The 20832-nt window shown below is 39.9% G+C and overlaps 1 protein-coding gene across 1 annotated transcript in view; it reads left to right on the top strand.

Annotated features, from left to right (window-relative positions):
- The window catches only part of LOC134630502 (unconventional myosin-XVIIIb-like), a 52044-nt gene that overhangs the window by 15737 nt on the left and 15475 nt on the right, over positions 1–20832 (top strand). Inside the window, exons 13-36 of the mRNA XM_063477822.1 lie at positions 737–827; positions 1614–1806; positions 4690–4770; positions 5396–5516; positions 5913–6060; positions 6834–7017; positions 7110–7260; positions 7929–8038; positions 8126–8191; positions 8273–8401; positions 10160–10303; positions 12325–12414; positions 12493–12612; positions 12691–12796; positions 13614–13738; positions 13848–14002; positions 14570–14693; positions 15844–16044; positions 16122–16232; positions 17338–17442; positions 19475–19636; positions 19732–19845; positions 20371–20487; positions 20580–20663. Of these exons, the coding sequence (XP_063333892.1) occupies positions 737–827; positions 1614–1806; positions 4690–4770; positions 5396–5516; positions 5913–6060; positions 6834–7017; positions 7110–7260; positions 7929–8038; positions 8126–8191; positions 8273–8401; positions 10160–10303; positions 12325–12414; positions 12493–12612; positions 12691–12796; positions 13614–13738; positions 13848–14002; positions 14570–14693; positions 15844–16044; positions 16122–16232; positions 17338–17442; positions 19475–19636; positions 19732–19845; positions 20371–20487; positions 20580–20663 (3032 nt within the window). The remainder of the gene's footprint in view (positions 1–736; positions 828–1613; positions 1807–4689; positions 4771–5395; positions 5517–5912; positions 6061–6833; positions 7018–7109; positions 7261–7928; positions 8039–8125; positions 8192–8272; positions 8402–10159; positions 10304–12324; positions 12415–12492; positions 12613–12690; positions 12797–13613; positions 13739–13847; positions 14003–14569; positions 14694–15843; positions 16045–16121; positions 16233–17337; positions 17443–19474; positions 19637–19731; positions 19846–20370; positions 20488–20579; positions 20664–20832) is intronic.

The following is a 20832-nucleotide window of genomic DNA, read 5'->3' as shown; positions in this document are numbered from 1 at the left end:
TAGAGGGAACTTTACCATTTTCTGATCCAGTGACAACTTCAAGCATCTTGTTACAAGGGCTAATGTGTGGCACGATCTGGCATATGAACCGGTGTTTGTAAAATGGGATCTTTAGTGGTCAGTACAATATAACACATCAGCACTGCAAAGAATTCACAGAATTAAAGCTACTCATGTAAGCCTCATTGCCTTTCCACCACCCAAACATCTTTCCTTCAGCCAAAAGATATGATCAGCAGACCTGATTAGTCCGTGAATAATCTACCCAACAACACAGGAGCAGTTTGTTGCTCAGAATGTGACAAATATCACCAAAAGGTCATCAGTGACAAATAAAATTAAATGAAGTGGCGACCTGATGTGTGATATTGGAGATGCAGAGAGCTGAAGTCATATTCAGTTGCTCTGAATTTTGAATGGGTGCCTACATATATTTTACTTGTAGCATTTGTTGACTTTCTAGTGTGAGAGCTGACACGAAGCCTCACAGGACTTAGCCAAAGTGCTATCAAAGCCCTGCTTAACTTCTAAAAAAAGATCAGAGGCCCCAAAAAGCAGGGATAAAAGATACCTGCTTTAACCTCTTAGAGGTTCCAGATTTTCTTTGAGTTGCATTTTAGAGAAAGGACAACGTGCTGTAGGAGTGGATTTATCCTGATAAAGCCTTTAAGGATAAAGGAGAACATTAAACAACGCGAGTAGAAAAGTGTGTCCTTATTCACTTTGTTGTGCGCAGGTCCCAGGCTAACAGCTGCTCAGTGCCTCGATGGAATGGCTGCTGGACTTTATGAAGAGCTCTTCACTGCCATCGTGTCACTCATCAACAGGTCTGGATGCATCTTATTAAATACACGATCCACAGCCTTATCACAAGCTCTCAATCTGCCTTCATAACTGCTGCCTAACAAGGCTTCATGACTTTAGACTTTGTTTTTTACGATGGCTTACTGTGCTTTTTCTTATTATCTTTAATATATTTTCTGCTACAGTGATTGAAGACTATATTAAACATGGCCCAAATTATCCCTGCAATCAATCTGAGTCTGAAAACTCAATTTCTGATCACTTTTCTACTCTTGGCTCTGTATGATGTCACAAAGAAGGGATATCCCTAATATGATGATTTCAGGCTCAGGACCATTAATGCCCACTGTTCAAAACCTTCTATTTTTGACAGCAGCCAGTAAGAAGACAGCTGGCTTTTAAAGAACATTAAAACAGACTGCTCGTTTCATTGAGGGGTTGCCTAATGGCTCGATATGAGATTATAAGGATGGCTTCGAACACAGAAGTCCAAATATTTGAACTCCTGGAGTTGAAAATGAGGGGAAATAAATGAGAGGAGCTAATGTTACTTTCTTTTTCTCAAGCTACATCTGTGGGTACCATTTACAAAGTTTGCAGACAGTCTGATGCATTGATCTGTACTTCTGTTTCCAGCTTCATGTACTTATAGCAGCCACCTGTTGTTTTGTGTAATTACCACGCTACTGAGGGGGGCCTTATCACATCATCATCCTTCCCTCTACAGTACATTCATGCATCAGATATATGAATGAATAACAAACATATAAAGAACTGTAAAACTCAATCAGGCTGTGTTTTGTGGGCAGGGCGCTGAGCAGTCAGCAGCTGATGCTAGCCTCTGTGATGGTGGTGGACACGCCAGGCCTGAGGAACCCACGACACTCAGCAGAGGAGAGAGGAGCCAGCTGGTCCGAGTTCTGCCACAATTACCTACAAGAGAGGCTGCTGGAGCATTACCACTCACATACGTTCACACATACACTCGAGAGATACGCTCAGGTAACTCAGTGTACAGTTACATCTTTCAAGCTGAGTGATCATCTTCTGGGAGTAATGCACACTTACACATAAAAACTCAGTTTCTAAAGCCTGAAAAGAGTATTGAGAAGATGGACGGAGTACTTTTAGGTGCTGATGAATGTAGAAAACGAGACAGGAGGATTGATGGGGACAGTTAGTGAATCAGGAAGTGCAGAGGATTAGTAAGAAGGAAGTTTGGGGAAATGTGAAGAGAATAGGTTGGTCCAAATGACATACCTGTGCAGGTATAGGGATGTCTGGGAGAGAGGGCAGTGGACTTTTTGACTAGTCTGTTTAACAAAATCGTGAAGAGTGAGGGGATGCCTGGGGAGTAGAGAAGAAGTGTACTAGTACAGATTGTCAAGAACAAGACTAGTGTGCAGAGCTGTAGTAACTGTAGAGGGATAAAGCTGATGAGCCATACCATGAAGATGTAGTAAAGACTTGTTGAAGCTAGGTTAACAAGAGAGGTGATGGTCAGTGAGCAGCAGTATGACCTCATGCTGAGAAAAAACACTACAGATGTGATGTTTGCTTTGAGAGCATTGATGAAGTACAGAGGAGGTCAGACATGATAGAGTACCAAGAGAGGAACTGTGACAATGTGAGGAAGTCAGGAGGTACAGACAAGTATGTGAGGGTGGTCCAGGACATGTATGAGGACGGAGAGGCAGTGGTGAGGTGCCTGGTACAAGTGACAGATGGGTTCAAGGTGGGGATAGGTATCTGTGACCTATAATATCTGCAGATGACATTAACATCTCCAGCAAGAGTAAGGAGCAGGTGGAAGAGAGCCTGAAGAGGTGGAGGTATGCTCTAGAGAGAAGAGTAATGAAAGTCAGTTAAAGGAAGACAGAATACGTGTGTGTGAATGAGAGGGAGACAGACGGACAGGTGAAAATGCAGCAAGCAGAGATACTGAAGGCAGATGAGTTTAAATATGTGAGATCAACCACCCAAAGCAACAAACAGTGCACAAGAAAGGTGAAGAGTCCAAGCAGGGTGGAATTGGTGAAGGCAAGTGTCAGGGATGATTTGTGACAGAAGGATAGCAGCAAGAGCTAAAAGGAAAGTTTGTAGTAGTGAGATGGTAGATGGTAGTGAGACCTGCTGTGATGTATGGTTTGCAAATGAGGTGGCAGAGCTGAAGATGTTCAGTTCATTGGAAGGGAGTGAGATGGACAGGATTAAAAATCAGGAGTTCAGATTCAGAGAGGTGAGGCTGAGATGAATGGAGCATATGCTGATGAGAGATAGTGGATATATTAGACAAAGGATGATGAAGATGGAGCTGCCAGGCAGGAGCAAAAGAGGAAGACCACAGAGAAGATCCATGGATGTAGTGAAAGAGGACATACAGAGGTTTGGTGTGATAGAGGATGCTGGGACAGGGTGAGATGGAGGCAGATGATCTGCTGAAGGTGCTTCCCAAAAGGAAGGACTTGAAAGAAGAAGATATACACCTCAGTCTCATCGATGCTGTAAAAATAATGAGTACATACAGGATAAATAAAGTTTTATGTAGACATTCATGATCCCAGGAAGATCCTAATTGCTTATAATATCCCTCTGACTTCTTTATTGAGGTCATGAGGTTGAAATTGCTGGTTTTGATAACAGTTTTGACTCTAACATTGAGACACCGATCAGAACATTGAATCACATGCACTGTTTTTCAAGTTTCAAGTTTTTCATTGAATCATTCTATTGACAAAACCTTAAAGAGATTCAGTTTAATCAAGAACTCATCTGAAACTCATCTAAAACAATAAAGGAAAATACAGTAAATGATGACAGAAATCACATGGGCATTTCCTTTGAAAAATTTGCCAAAAAGAAAAAAAAAATTCAAATAAAATACTGTAAATATAGGCGTTGATTACCAAGTTATTATTCTACACAGACCAAACAGCACCGTTTTTAAAAATAAAAGTAATGTCCATATCCACGCTGTTGAGTGCACCACTATTTTCCTACTTCGACACACAAACTGAAATCAGCTGATTGTACCAAGAGTGCAAGAACCGATAAGATGGATCGACAGGCAGGCAAACTTACAATTCCAAGGAATTGAACTACTATGATTCCCATCCTTAACTGGAACAGACTCACTATTATCTTAATCTCTGCCTTTAACAGACCCTGTCATCTTTGTTTTACCTGTTTATGTTTTAGTCTGTTATCTTGTGACCCAATTATTGTGTTTGAGAACTTGATGCCATAACTTTTGCCTCTGTTTTGCTGCCCTCTCTTGTGTACCAGTATAAATGCCATGCCTTTCACTGGTTCATGTTCAGCTTACAGGCAACAGCACTTACGGTCCGAGTGAGAGTTTTCATAGCCAATCCCTCTTTGGAGCTTTAAAACACAAGAAAATAAAATAATAAATCTGCATAACAATTACATACATTAAAAAACATAATTGCAGACCAGAGAAGATCTGTTTCTCACATGTGCAAGAGGCCAGAATGGGATTCACACACAGCAATTTTAAAATGTCAGCCACACTGGAATGTGTCCAGGATCCTTTCTGCTCAGCCTTTACTAACACCAACTTTAACAAAAGAGTACCAGTTTTACCCCCTGAACTTAAGCCCTAACTGGTTTTCACTGAGTATGCTAATATCTTTGGGATATCTTCACAGTCGTGATAGCATGTCTGTCAAAGATGAAAGACTAACAAAAGAGGCAATTTCACTGAGATTAAACCAATAAAATTGGTAGATCTACAACAAATATGTTCCGATTGGATGAAAATGACACACAAAAATGAGTTAAACCGATTATTACTGAGTGAGAAAAGTGCATAGGTGAGAAAAATGCATTTGCCGGAACAACTTTATGATGTTTTGTCTGCTGCAGGAGAAGATCCACGTGGAGTTTGAATGTCCAGAGACCAGCCCGGCTGAGGTGGTCTCTGCCATTGACCAGCCACCTCCACAGGTACACAGCAATATGACGTAAAAAAGACGTAAATGTGAGCATGAGGATAACAGCCATGACATCTTACCAGGAGTCTGATGTTTTCAACTTTACGCAGGAATCTTAAAGTTGTCTCATTTAAATTTCTGTCGTATAATGTTATATGATAATAGCTCTAGAGACTCCAGAAATAACTTCTGTCTTGAACACATGAGACTACGAGGCTTGTTGAGACTTCTAGTTTGACCTAAAATCATCCCCTGCCCTGCTGCAACAGTCCAAATAACAGTTTATCAAAAGTTGACGAACTTGTCTGAGTTGGGTTCGATTATTAAGGGAGGGAATAGTTTCACCAGCAGCACCTACAACTAGAGGTTGTTATGTAGCCTGAGAGGCACACCAATACTTTTCCTTCTTGTCATTATTATTACAGTCTGTCCTTACTACTCCCCTTAAAAGAAGCCAGAAGAACAGTGCTCGTTTGCCAGCATTTATCTTGTACAAGAAATTACATGTACTGTGACTTTTAGCATAAAAATGTTTTTCTTCTTCACTTTTCATTGTATCCTCCATCTGACCAATAGAAAATCATCACGCTTTAACCCAATGTATGCTTGAAAAGCACGTGTGTGTGTGTTTGTTTCAGGTCCGCGCAGCAGATGAAGACCCCAGAGGTCTTTTATGGGTTCTGGATGAGGAGATGGTGACGCCAGCCTCTTGTGAAAACAGGGCCGTGGAAAGAGTGTGCCAGTATTACAGCAACATGGGTAAAAAATACACAGAGAGACTCCCTGCTAGTGAAAACTTGAGCGCCATATAACTTAACCTCCTAGGACCTGCCGTCCACATATGTGGACATCACATTTTGGGTTATTTAGACCAAAATACTCAATTTTGCTCTGCATCGGCCTGATATCCACTTATGAGGACATTATACTGCTACTGTTCTATCAACATTTTAAACGAATATCCTCATATGTGGCTCTTATTTTTTTAAAAACAAAAATAAGGTAAAAAAAAAATCTGGTAATTCTTTGTTTTTACATTCATCGGGCCCCAATGTGACCAAATATCAAAGAGAAATTAAAAATGCATGTTGTGTAAGAGTTCGGGTCTTAGGAGGTTAAAGAGTATGAATTAATTGTGTTTGTTTGTCCTTGCAGTGCGACAGTGTGAGCAGCTGCTGCAGTGTGAGGTGAAACACCTGATGGGGTCTGATCCTGTCCGATACGATCTGGCTGGATGGTTCAGCCTCATCCAGAACAACCCATCTGCTCTGAACACCATCTGTCTGCTCCAAAACTCCACTGTGTAAGTCAGAGGCCTGGAGGCTGCCCCACAAGGATGCCGTGTCTAAATTAATATCTTCTAGTAGGCTCCAGTTGGCAAATGGCCCTGGGAAAAAAATTTACTAAAAGAGTGGTGAAAGCCTTTCAAACAGTTAAAGGGTGTGTTAGATGTCATTAAATGGTCAAAAGTCTGTATATCCAACTAAAACTAATTATTGTGACCCTGTAAAAGGAACAGGTTTTAATGATAGAAACAGTGCTAATATAATAGTACAGTTTCCTTTCCTCTTTCAGAAGTTACTGTCTCCTTTTAATCTTGGTGTTTAAGCTGAACATATGCACATAGTTGTACTGTGTTTAAATTAGATTAAACTGAGATAAGAAAAGTCTTTATTAACCCTTAGGGAAACAAATTCAGGTGTTTTGGCAGCACAGAAGAAAGAAAATGTAGAGAAGGGGAATGTTTTTAATAACTTCTCCATCTGGACACTTTCTTGGTAAGAAACCATTTTAAAAACTAGCAGTGAGCACAGATATTCATCTCAGCAAGCATGAACCACTACTCCAGGACTTTCGGAATTCCTTGCCCAGAAAGTTTTTATATGACTTCATGGCACAGACTGCCCATATACTTTTGATGAAGTAATTAACAACTGTTAATTAGTGTGAACAAGTGTGGTTCATCCGTACATGGTTCATTTACTCACAGCTCATACCAGCTACACACTTGTAGTGATTGCAAAAACATGTTTTTGACATCCTGTGATAGCCAGGTTCTCTCTCTGCCCTCCCCAGAGGGGTCGTGAAAGCCATGTTCACCCCCAGAATTTCTCTGCCCCCTCTGTGTCGGGCTCTGGGGGGACTAGAGGGTGGCAGCCAGCGCTCTTTGCAGAGGAATGGCACCATCAGGAAGACATTCAGTGGGGGAATGGCAGCGATACGCAGACACTCCCAGTGTATTGCAGTAAAACTCCAGGCAGTAAGTTTCCAGAGCATTCACTATCAAATCCTCATCTATTTCTGTAGGGTAACTGGATTCCTTCCCTCTTTGCTGCTTTTCCCACCATGCAGGATGCTCTTATCAATCTGATCCGTCGAGCCAGGCCAGTGTTTCTGCAGTGTGTCAATGCAAAGACTGACAATGGAAGTTTTGACATCCCAGCCCTCAGGGTGCAACTGCACTCCACACAGATCCTGTCAGCTCTGCAGCTATACCGCATAGGTATGCATGCTCATGCATGCTCATGCATTAATGTTTCTAGCTGTAACACTGTGTGTAAACTAAGTACAAAGTTATTAGTGACCATTCTAGGGTAAGGGTTATTGTTTTGTTTTACATGTTTAAAAGGCAAATATTCTGCAAGTAAAATACGTTATCTTTCAGAGTAAGTCACTTGTATTTGTTTTTGCATTACTATTGCACTATTATTTGGAATCTATGACACCCAACATATACATTAATGGCAAAACAACTAGCAGCTTGGTATTCCGATATCTGGAAGAAGCAACTCCTATCACAACTAGAGACTGACAAGGTGAACACAAAACCTGACATCACGTCAGGGGGGAGATGTCATTATCCCCACACAACTGTTGTTCTTGGGTACCAAGCCCCAAGAACAACAGGTGCGTTGAAGGTGTTGAGTGCGAGAGTGACTGACCTGAGAGATAGGATCATAGCTAAGAGAGAGAGTAAAACTTGAAGGATCAAGACCCCCCGAGTGGGTTTTTTTCACACACAGAGACACACACACATATCTGTATATATATATATATATATATATATATATATATATATATATATATATATATATATATATGTTCTCGCCCTTTTTCCAAATATTCCTGATGCAAATTAAAAAATCAATCTGTGGCCATGTTTGTCTGCAGGTTATTCAGAGCACATGACTCTGGGGGATTTCAGGTGTCATTTCCAGGCTCTCGCTCCTTCAGTCATGAAACGTTACGCTTCAGTGTTTGTCAGCCACGATGAGAGAAAGGTCAGATGGCACATGGCAGCAGCTCCCTTTCTTGTTCAGCATCATGTCTGTGAGTAAACACCTTTTTTGTGTTTGCTTGTGTGTCAGGCAGTGGAAGAGCTGCTGGTTGAATTGGATGTGGATAAAAAGAGCATCCTCGTGGGTGCCAGCCGGGTAAGAACATGTTTGTACTCGAACAGCTGAATTTATTTGTGCCGATATGGCTCATACATTTTTTTCCCCGTTGTGCGTCAGGTGTTTATGAAGCGAGGTGTGTTGTGCTATCTGGAGCAGCAGAGGGAGAAGCAGGTCACTGGTTGGCTGGTCCACCTACAGGCTGCCTGTTTGGGACATCTTGCCCGTCAGAAATATCGCAAACTCAAGGTACTTATGTCTCTGTGAGCTTGCCTTCTGCACTGCTGACTGGGAATTGATGGAATTGATACGAATTCCTTTATCAGTTCTCTCATCATTTCTCATTAAGATCTCATTGGCTCCCCTTTGAGTGTCACCACCATCGCTAAAGAGCATATCAAAGAAATTACACAAAACCTCTCTGAGTAGAACACAAAGCCAACAGCACTGGGTGCTGGGCTTGGGTTGGCATTCACTCAGCTTTAACATCATTCTGGGCTCTTGGCTAGCTTAGTGTTAGTATGCTGTCTGCGCAGATGTTAACAGTTAGCAGCATAATGTGTCTGTTTCTGTCCTGAATGCAGTTTGAACATTGCACTCTTGTCCTGTTGTGCAATAAAAATAAAAGTAATGTCCTTATCCATGGTGTAGACTGCGGCACTACTTTCTTCCTCCGACTCATGAACTTAAATCAACTGATTGTAGTGCGAGCGCAAGAACCAATAAGTGGGATCAATAAGTAAGCTGACTAACAATTCCGAAGAACTGGGCTACTGTTCTCTATAAGAACAGGTTCTCGATTCCTACTACTGACTGATCGAACCGCCAAATTTCCAATTGGTAGCCATAAGTGCCCAGTGAGATATTTTTAATATATACATGAACACAAACAGGAGCTTTGACCTTACCAGAAGAAAATTGTACATCATGTATTTTAAATGCAGCTGTTAGCATTTCCTTTAACTTTACAACTTTTGTGTTTCTTTTTGAGAGTTGTTGTTTTCAAACTTTTTGTGGTGCCTTTTTTTGCACTTTCTTTTTGTGTTTTTTCTTTTTGTAGGTTGTACTTCTTTGTGGTCGTTTTGCATCTGTGTAGCTGTGTTATGCTTTGCATGGTGGTTTTAGATGGGAGTTGTTTATTTGTTTTCTTTGCTCTTCGTGTGTTTTAATTTTTTTTTTTATCTCTCTTGGTGTTTTTTCCTTTTTTTGTAGGTGTTTGTGTGTCTTGTTGGTCATTTTGCATTACTGGAAGTGTTTTATGGTTTGTGTGGTTGTTTTGCATCTCCTTGTGATCACTTTGAGTCTCTTTGTGTCTGCTTTATCTTTTACAGTTTTTATATGTTTTTTTTTTTTTATGGATGCTTTGCACTCCTTGGCCTTTGACCTTAGCAAGTAACCATTCAAAGTGCAAACATTTACACTAGGTATTGCATAAATTATTGTACTACAGAAACTTGTAAATAACTCATGAAAGAATAAAGTTACGTTGAAACCAAGCACACCATTGTTTTTCTTGTGACATTACCAATAAGTTTGATGTGTCACATGGCCCTCTTCCTATTGAAAAAACAAAAGTTGTATCCAAGATGGCCGACTTCTAAATGGCCACCATGGTCACCACCCATCTTGAGGAGTTTGCCCCCTCACATATACTAATGTGCCACAAACAGGACTTTAATATCACCAACCATTCCCATTTTATTACGGTGTATCCATATAAATGGCCCACCCTGTAGTATAATAGTATTTCAGTTTAAGGTAATATCACTTTAAAATGAATGTGTCATTACTTTTTCATTCTATAATTGTTGGTTCAGGTCTCAATTAAACTTTTTTATTTTTATTTTTTTTTACATTTTGTTGCAATGGCATTTAATGGTTTTATCTGTCGCTTTAAAAGGAGACTGAGCTCAGCTGTAGGTTAAACTCACACATTTTTGTGTGTGTGTGTGTGTGTGTGTGTGTGTGTGTGTGTGTGTGTGTGTGCGCGTGCCCGTCTGTCTCCAGGTGCAGCAGATGGCGGTGAGTTGTCTGCAGAGGAACCTGCGGGCTCTCAGGGTCGTGTCCAAGTGGAGTTGGTGGAAACTTTTCTGCAGAGTGCGTCCTCTCCTTGATGTCAACATGGATAATGAGAGGCTCAGGGCCAAAGAGGTACATGATCACAATTATCAGAAGGTGTTCAAACACTTTGTGAAAAAATGTATTTGCTTTTTTGCAGAGATTTAGATGAAAAGAATGAAGACTGAGTGATTGATTTTCTTGCTCAATGTCTCCAAATTAAGGCAAACGTATACATGTGTATTTTAGTAATATGTTTCTTAAATGTATATATATGTATTAGCATTAATCTTTTAGCTTTAGGAGTTAAATGGACAAATATAAAAGCATCTTAATCTGGTAAACAGCTTACAAATCTTAGAATATCAACTTATTAACATTGCAAAGTACAATAGTTTCCGCTGTAAACTCTAGCCCATGCTTATCAGGGAAAGACAGAGGGTTAGATAATGCGTTCGTTGGAAGGTAGCAAAGCATTTTTTGGCAACATTCAGATGACACTGTAATGCACAAAGTGACAAATGTCTTCATGTATTGTAGAGTCCTGGATGGAATATCCTATACACTGTATTGGTGCTTCACTAAATGTTCGCAGAATACCACAAGGTGGAAACTATGTGGGACTCTTACAAGGCGATGTTCTTAACACCACTGTGGATGTGCTTAGAGCTGTGTTAATGTGTTATTGTATTTTTTCTTATATGTTAGTCTTATTTAACTGTAATGCAATGAAATGGCAAGTGAGCAGAAAGTACTGTGCAAAAATCTTGCCTCACTATTAATTATTTTATATTTTGATAGGAAAAAAAGGGGAAGGAGTGCACCAATGTATTGAAACGTGCAAACATACATTGAAATATAGTATATGAGACCAAAACAGAGTTTGTGCAATTATAATTAACTTGAAAGTGAATATTGGGTATGAGCACCTTTAGTCTTCAGCAGTCTTCAGGGGTAGTCTAAGGAGAAGCATGTTTGTTTTAAGTTTCTTGAAGATGTTTCACCTCTCATCTGAGAGGCTTTTGCTCTACCATTTGCTCCTAGATTTTAAGCCCTATTGGGTGTGTCCCCAAGAGTGTTGTGAACCACCTATTGATCCTCTGCCTAATGGCACTAGCCAAGGCGTGAAAACGGGTGTGGGTCACTTTGCATTTTTGCTATGTGACTAAACATAACCACAAAAGAACATCCTCTTAAATTTGTGCAGGGAATTAAAATGCATTATTTTCACAACCACAAATATCATTGTTTAATATGTTCACTGTTTTTGAGAACATTAAGAGAAGCTTACACAAGGTAAAGTCATGTCCTGCTCTGTGTGGGTGAATTGACTTTTCCCAGCAATTTCCAGGACTGATCAGTAGGTGGTGCTTTTTGCCATGTCGGACTTTTGTCTTCATCGTCACTGCTCAGGAGCAGATTATATTTTCAGCATAAAGTACCATGACCATTTGGCCTAGTGAAAGGTACACACCACTGTGAGAGTAAAATGAAATATCCAGGGTCTGTACAGACTGTATGTAAATGATGAACATTGCCACTTTGGAGTCACTGGTTAGTGAAGTCCTGTTATGAAGCCTCAAGCGAGCGGTGGTTATGATTGAGAAACTGCAACACTCATACGCTGGTTGATTATTCCAGTCTTATAAATGTGTACATTTTACACAGAGTCATTTTACATATGAAAACTGCCTAGCCATGCCTCAAGGCTCAGTAAACATAATTACATCTTTTTTTATTCTGAGCAAAAGTTGCTGTGGGTTCTCTCTTAGTTAGAATAGACACAACAATTTATAACTCGAGCTTCTATTGCTATAATCATTGACATAAACTTACATGCCTGTGGTTTTAATTCATGCAAAGTAATTAAGCAGTCCATCTTAAATGACAAAGTACCAACGTTGTCTGAATTGTTTTTGAAGCTATATTTTTGTGCACTGGAGACAAGAAGAACAATTATAAGGCTGCGTAGTGTTCATAATGGAAGTTCAGTGAGCTGTAGCAGTGCCAGCATCTAATAGGTGGATTTTGGTTTCAGTGAACGAGTGTACAGTGATAATAATCACAATGATGTTTCAGTCACAGTGAGTCTTCTATTTTGCCATTTTTGTCAGGATGAAATATCAGTTCTGATACGACGCCTAGAGAAATCAGAGAAGGAGAGAAATGAGCTGAGGCAGACTGCAGACAGCCTGGAAACCAAGGTTTGTATTCTCACACAGACACACCTACACACACACACACACACACACAAACGAACTCATGTTGTGATCTATGTGCAGGTTACAGCTGTGACATCTGAACTGAGTGATGAGCGTTTCCGCGGCGATGCCGTGGGCCAGGCTCTGGATGTGGAGAGGGCAGAGAGACTTCGACTCAGCAGGGAGAACAAAGACCTGCAGGTAAGACAAAGAAAATCCTGTTACTTGTTACTCAGTTTACAAGTCCTGTTACTTACCTCGGTACTTCTTTAACTATAGGCTCGCCTAGATCAGTGTAAAGTGACCATGGAAACCCTGGAGAAGCAGCTGGAGGGGGAGAAGCAGAAAGCTCAGGCTAAGGAGAGTCAGAGAGGAGCAGTGACAGGTAAAGAGTAGTCCTAGGACCAATTTAGTGTTGTCCTGCATGTTTGCCAGGACCTACACAGAGGTACATGATTTTTGAGTGCCAGGAGTGTTTTCTGAAGCCAAAAATATTTACACCTAAGCCAATAAAAAACAGCTTCTTCCCAAAGTACCACTGATAGCTGGAATAAACCCTATAAAGTTTAAGTCTTCATCAGCGATGACTCAAAAACAAACCCTGTCTCCAGAAGACACATTTACTTGAACGGTTATCAAATTGTTCTCCGAAATCAAAATAATACATATATATAATATATTATATAATTATATTATATAATTATATATTAATATATAATTTTTTGTCTTTCTCCAAAATATAGACTAAGAGTAAGGATATTACCTAAAGCCTCAAAACCCAGTCATATGATTCTTCTGCTACGTTTCTCCAAGACAGAAAGCTTGTCCCCAGTGTTTGGGGAAGAAAATTTTTGCACAAAAGTTAAAATATTTTTAAAATGCTCTGTAATCATCTCTATTCATTATGCCTGGTGAACAATCTGTGGCTCAGCTGTATGAATGTGTGTGTGTTGGGTGATGGGATTTATAGTAGAAAGGACTTTGAGTGCTCATATTGACTAACAGGTGTTATATAAGTACCATTCCATTTACCATTTGATTTGAACTCACCAAAAGAACAATCTGCAAAACTCAAAAAACGAATCAAATTATTCATAAATATCTTATTTTATCACACATGAAATCTAGTATTGAAATAGAGAAATGTCACAACATATAAAGTGACTCCAACAAAGTCATATCCATTCCTCCACATCTTGCAGAAACTGAACTGGTCATGCAGCTGGAGTGTTGCCAGACAGAGATGGAATTTGTTTGCAGACGACTGAAACAGACAGAGGAAAAACTTGAGACAGAAAGACAAACTCGACAAGAGCTCGATGCCAAGGTGAGACAGGATGCTGAAAGGTGAACAGAGCACTGATGGGTGATTAGTTTCTAAAGTTACTTATTATTACTAAAGTTATGGTTTGTAATGTTACTCTGTTTTTGTGAAGGTGGCGACATTGCAGGCCCAGCTGGAGCAGTCCAGGAGGAGTGTGATAGAGGTGAAACGTCACTGTCGTCATTTGACCTCTGACCTTCAGGATGCCCGGGTCCTTACTGACAGTCTGCAGAGCCGCATGCATGAACTGGACCGCAAGCAGAGAAGGTTTGTTTTAACCCCACACTGTATAACTTTCTTTCATATCAGCTAAGATTATGATTTGTCATATCAATGTACGGCTGTGTGTCTTTGTATTTTTCTGCATTCCTGGTATAATCCTTAGTTTTATCTTGTGTCGTGTGTTTCTGAATGTCGGTTCCTTCCAGTGCCTGTGTGGAATTATTTGTCTGAGTTTATTTACTACTACTAATAATAATAATTATATCTTCCAAGAAAATATTTTCCTCTGACCCTCTGATATCATTGTTATTGTTTTATTTTCTTCTGTTGGAAAAAACTTCTAGCTTTTCACCATTTTTTCTTTAATATTCTAGGGAGATTTAACTATGAATCAAGATTTTGTATCTTTTCTGCTGCTGAAATTGCAACTACTAGAGCACAGAACACCCCCCTGTTCAATTAATAAAGTTAATTTCACTTTTCCCGCCATCAAACAAATGAGATGTGTCAAAAAGTGATACACTGCCAAAAATTGTCGATATATACTTCTTTACAAATATGATGTATAATCATAGTGACTACAAAATCCTCCTGCTGTTTGTATTCATACAGGTTTGATAACGAGCTGACTCAGGCTCTGGAGGAAGCTGAGTGTGAGCGAGAGCAGAAGGACAAAGCCTTTCAGGAAAACACAGCGCTGGGAGCTGAAATATACAAATTGCGCTGCAGCCTACAGGTGGGTTGGCTTCTGTGTTGACTGTGTGTAGATTTCTATATGAACTGATTAAAAGATTTATGCTATTTCACAGTAATGTCATGTAATGATGAGTTTGTGGTTACTTCAGTAATTGTGCAGATGCCAAAAGCTACAGTTCCTCAAATGTACCATATTAAAAAGGTTAACAACATTAAAAATCATCCTGATTTGGTCTTTGTCCCCCCTTTTATACAGCTCTAACATCCAATTAAGCTTTTTAATAACTTAGCTGACTGGATAGCCTCTAAAACCGACCTCTGGACTGTGTTGTTTGTGACTTAACAAACAACACAAAGCAACATTAAAAAATAATGGCATCAGCCGTGCTTACACCGAAGATTCAAAATACACAAACAGATGGCGATGCCACTTTTGTTGCATACATCTGTAGACTCTATGTAATATTAAATAGTCTTCAGAATTATTTAGTGGACTTACATGTGATTTTATGGAGTAGTATCCAAAAGTTTGCAACAGAAAAACAGACTGATTCAACAGGTTAACCTGGAAGAGAGTCTCAAATGTAATGTGGAAATGACAGCTGTCACATGTAATTCATGATAGGCTGTTGCTCTGATCAAATCAAACAGACCATACTGTAGGTTGATGACTCTGAGACAGCTATGCTACAGGAACTGTGTGGAGTTAACGTCACATCTGACCCAAAATGTTGATCCTGGACACTACAAAGAATGAAGGCTGACCTGCTGCTGAGAAAACAATTAGCTTGTCATGTATATGTCTGTCTTCATTATGAACATTATTATGAAAAGTAAAGAACAAATGATTAAGGATAAAGTTACAAAGCATCTGACTCACACTTTCAGGGCGATATCACTATGCTGTGGCAAAGAAAAGTTACATCGGTCCCAAAAGTTAGGAATAGTTTAGTTTAGTTGGTTTAGCAGCATTTTTGTTTGTGTTCCTATGTATCCACATGATATTGTGTTCTGGATCATATCCCAGATTGCAAAACCTGCCAAACCTCCTTGAGCTAGCTCATGCTGACTAACCTGTGCCAACTTCCAAGATGCTGCACTGACCAATGGACAAAGATGAAATCTGTAAAGGAGCATGAGAATAAAATGTCTTAAAGTCAGAAACTCCAGTGTTGTGTGGATGTGTGCAGGAAAGCCAGGCAGAGGTTAGCCGTCTGCAGAAGCAGAAGGAGGACCTGTGTGCTCAGATCCGTGACCTCAGCCTACCTGTTGACCTTGCCTCAGAGTCACTGCCTGCCCTCAAGAAGCAGCTTCGCCTCCTGGAGAGCCAGGTCAATGAGAAAGCAGAGGAAATCACCAAGCTCACTGCCAAAATACAGCAGCAACAACAGGTGATACAGCACACACAGAATATATTGCTGTCCCTGCTGCTTCTTCCCTCACCATTGTCTTTGTCTGTGTCCTTTAGATCCACATGCGGTTTGAGATAGAGATGGAAAGGATGAAGCAGATCCATCAAAAGGAGTTGGAAGATAAAGACGAGGAGTTAGAGGATGTCCACAAGTCCTCTCAGAGACGAGTGGGTTTAACAAATACACTTACAAACTGACTGTTCCACAACCAATCATTTTAACATACATGCTTAAAAAACATGTATTTTTTAATTTGTTTTATTTTTTAGTAACAACAAAACCACATGACTTTAAGGTTGGATAAAGCTCATCACATACAAGACAGTTTGTTGAAGTTTTGCCAGCAGATCTTAAAATGAGAGATTCTTTAAAATGAACGTTTTCCACAGAAACAGGCTCTTTCAGTGAGATCACTAGAGTTGTACAACAGCAGTTATAATGCACTGCAGACACCAGTGGTTTTCCCTCCTCGCTAACGTGGGACTGTGACATTCCCTGATTACTGATGATGCTGTGCAAAGTGAAGTGGTTAAAATGTCTGACCATTCTCCTCTGATTTCTGACATCATCAAGACATTTTCATATAGAGAACTGCTGCTCACGGGAACAAATTCTCTGTAAACCCTAAAGATGTTTGTGTGGGAAAATCCCAACAGATGAGCATTTTATGGAGTACAGGTATCCTCAACAAAGCCATCAAGACAACATCCTGTCAGTAATTTAGTTTCTGTGGCAGCCGGTATAGTATTAGTCAAGTCACATGGGAAAGATTATCACATAAATATTACAGAGCAGTAATTCTGCTTTAGGCGCTGACATCATCATTCCTGGTAAGAAAAACCTTATCCTCAGCATCATATTAAGACTTTTGGGAGAGATGATAAAAACTTCTTCCACACAAACTAAACTCAGCTCCTATAGGCAGGGCAGAAGAAGCTTCTGAAATTTTTGTAAGCCCTCTTCCAGCAGCATTAGCTGTAAAAGCGAGTAAGCAAAGCTCTTAGTGGCTAAACATTTATCATAGATACCCTTTATTACAGGATCAGCAGTTGCTCCTGGAAACTGTAAGGTATACTAAAGTCACAAAACATCACACTTGGCTGTAAACTGCACCACTGTATGCCTAAGGTCGTGCTCTGATGAAGCCAACAAAGCTACATCATCTACAAAAAGCAGGGATGCTACTTAATCCCAACAAGCTCCCCATGAATATCACAAACTGAATCAGAACCGCCTGACACTTACAAATTCATCGTGTGTCTGTGTGTGTAGCTGAGGCAGTTGGAAATGCAACTGGAGCAGGAGTATGAGGAGAAACAGATGGTGATTCATGAGAAGCACGACTTGGAAGGACTCATTGCAACTCTGTGTGACCAGGTAAAACACACACACACACACACACACACACACACACACTGCTTGTCTGCACTCTACATTGACATCTTCACCTTTCTGCATTCCTTTCTGGCTGAAGAATTGTAAAATATTATTACTACTATAGTTAAACAAATATCTAATACATTCCAAAAAAAAAATATTTACAGACATCATGGTAACAACTACATGTACACATACAACTCTATTACTGGAAAATTGTGCAGAGATCAAAAGTAAAAATAATAATGTTACCCATCAGTGTGAAATGATTAATATTACTGCTGCATATGTTTAAGGTTGAGCTTATTTGAAATACTTTGTATTCTGTTTAATGTCCAGCATTGTATTTTAAAAGTCATATGTTTGCACTGGCTGTCGTGTGAGGGCCATATATCTCTGAAAAAAAACTAAACTAAACAATTGTTCATGACCTCGGAAACACAGGCCTAAATCTTGATTTTTTTTAAAGTATATTAAAAACATCCATAAAAAATAATTAGCTGAATCGAAAGACTTGAGCAGTGTGCGACATGGCTTACTGTTAATATCTACAGCGGAATTAGTCTCTGAATGTGGGAATGAGTGTCTCATAGAATGTGTGAATCTGAAAGTGCTGCTGAGCCTGCATCTGGTCCAGTTGCCTGTTTTATTAGAGCAGACAAATTGAGATCATCATGGTTACATTTTTCCTTGCTAATGTACTAAATGAGTTACACCTTTTTTACACTCCATCTTCTCTACATCACACATGTTGGCCAAGGTGGTTTATTCATGATGCGCATGCACAAACCACAAGAAAAAAGAAAAAAGTTGCTGGCCTCTTAGGTTACCCAACTTCAGTCATTGTTAATGGGAGATGGAGCTGAGGCCTGAGCCATGCACTACTTTCCATCACAAAAACGGCACAATTCTGTGATAGAAAATAGTGCATAGCTCAGGAAGACTTGGAGAAATCACTGTCTGTGAACACAGCTCACTGTGCTGTCCAAATGCAGAGAAGAAGCCACAGGTGATCATGTGCTGCAGGAAGATTTGATGCATCTCATACTGACTTCCAGCCTTGTCCCTTGTGCTCAGAGACTCTGAGTCTTTTGATGACATTATGCACTGTAGATGATGAGATAGTCTTTGCAATATAATGTTTAGGATCACTATTCTGAAACTGTTCTACAGTTTGTATGTGCACTTTTTTTTGCAGACTGGTGTGCCTCTTCCCACGTTTACTTCTGAGTAACTCTGCCTCACTAAGATGTTCGTTTTATACCCAGTCATGTTACTGAGCTGCTGCCAGTCAACCCGATTAGTTGCAAAATCGTCCTCCAGCTGTTTTGCTTTAGTACCACATCCATTTACACCCTTCTTTCCAAACTTTTTTGAGACGCGTTACTGCCATCAACTTCAAAAGGAGTTCATATTTTTCTTAATTTTTTCTTAAATTTTCTCAGTTTGAGAAAATGTACCTTTTAACATGTTTTTAAAATGTGACTAAACACTTCTCCCATTGAAGACATAATGTTGAGATGAACAGAATCAATTTTTTGGGATTTCTTTACCTGGATGATTGAGCATGCATCAAGACATCGCATTGCAATATTTATATTTTACAGTGTCCCAACATTCTTACAATTGCAGTTGTACTTGATACTTTCTAAGGTTATTTAAGGTTGTTAGGTTGAAAGGAAAAGTTAAACAGTGCATCACCAGCATAGTAGTATTAAGACATTAAGCAAATTTGAATTAAAACAGAGGAAACCGAAGGATCAACTCACCATGACCCTGATTGAAAGAGAAGCACAAAAACACACATAGAATATGAATGATGCCCAATGAAAACTACTTGTCAGTGTGCAAAACTAGTAAAAATCACCCTATTTCAATAATCTGAATATCATTTCTAATTTTGAGTTCACGGTGATGTGCTGTGATGTCGATGAATGTGTGCCTGGAACTTATCAAAGATAGGATAGAGTTACTTTTACTAATTCAGTTATTCATTTAGAAGAGCTTTATTCTAAGGTGTCACACTTTACAGGTGGGACACAGAGACTTTGATGTAGAGAAGAAGCTAAGGAGAGATCTGAAGAGAACTCACGCCCTCCTGGCTGATGCCCAGCTTCTTCTTGCTACTATGGAAAGCTCAGGGCAGAACCTACCCAACAGCAGTAAAGACCAGATAGAGCATCTGCACTTCCAGGTACGTCCACTTTTACATTCACCTTTACCTTGACAAACCTGCTCTAGTGTCACCTGCTGCTCTGCTGGATAAACACTTTCCATGTCTCCATTTAGCTTGAGGAGAGCGAAGCAAGGCGACTTGAGGCTGAGAGCATTCAGGCGACTCTCTCCCAGGAGCTGGACAACAATCAGGCTGAGCTAGAAAACATCTGCAAGCAGAAGAGTGTGGTGAGAGTTTTATTTTATTGTGCATTGGCAGGCATGTGACCCATGGAAGGTAAAGGCTGAAAAGGAGTGAAAGCACTCTTTGTTGTGTCTACTGACTTGTTAAGCTCTGGAACAACAATGTACAACTCTAGTGATCGCACTTGCTTTGCACACTCTGTGTGTGTTTGCAACTGGAAAATAAAACATGGTGATGTGAGTGTGTTCTGATGTGCTTGATACTTACGGTCCTGAATGTAAATATTGCATATTTAATCAGACATCATGTAGAAAATATCTTAGAGAATAACTTTAGAAACAGACTGTTTGTCTTCTTGTCTTAGCTTCGTTTACGTAATACTAAAACTGCACATTACTTGAAATTAAATAAAAACATAACTAATTCTAAGCAAACTTGACAGGGTCACTTGTGATTTCATCACTTTCTGTCTTCTTATTTTGGGTACAGAAAACACTCTTTAGATTAAATAGTAAAAATGAAGAGTGTGGAGTAGTCTTCCACTTATGTTTTTGTCTTCCTGAGTGCAGGTGGATGAAAACTTAGCTCTGCTGCAGCAGGAGAAGGTGGACCTGTTGAAGAGGCTCGAAGAGGACCAGGAAGACCTAAATGAACTTATGAAGAAACACAAAGCACTCATTGCGCAGGTACTGCTTTTTAGCTTAAATCCTTCAGATCCTGTTGATGACCTAAGTCATCATTCACTTCAGGTGACTTTCTCTTGCTTTGTCCCCTTCAGTCCTCCAGTGATATTGCTCAGATCAGAGAACTGCAAGCTGAACTGGAGGAGGTGAAGAAACAGAAACAGTCTCTCCAAGAAGAGGTATCTTTGCTTTGACAATCAGAAATTAAAAGGATCACTCGGGGGTTTATGAACCAATTGTGCTTTTGAAATTAGCTGGGGTGAGGTTGTGAAGGATTCATGGAGCATTTAACCTGCTTGTTGCAAGTCTGAATATACATGCCAGCTTCAGGTGGAGCACGTTCACGCT

This window comes from Pelmatolapia mariae, linkage group LG7 (assembly GCF_036321145.2).
Source record: "Pelmatolapia mariae isolate MD_Pm_ZW linkage group LG7, Pm_UMD_F_2, whole genome shotgun sequence".
NCBI lineage: Eukaryota > Metazoa > Chordata > Actinopteri > Cichliformes > Cichlidae > Pelmatolapia > Pelmatolapia mariae.
Note: the sequence above shows the minus strand (reverse complement) of the source record. Positions and strands in the feature narration are given on the sequence as shown.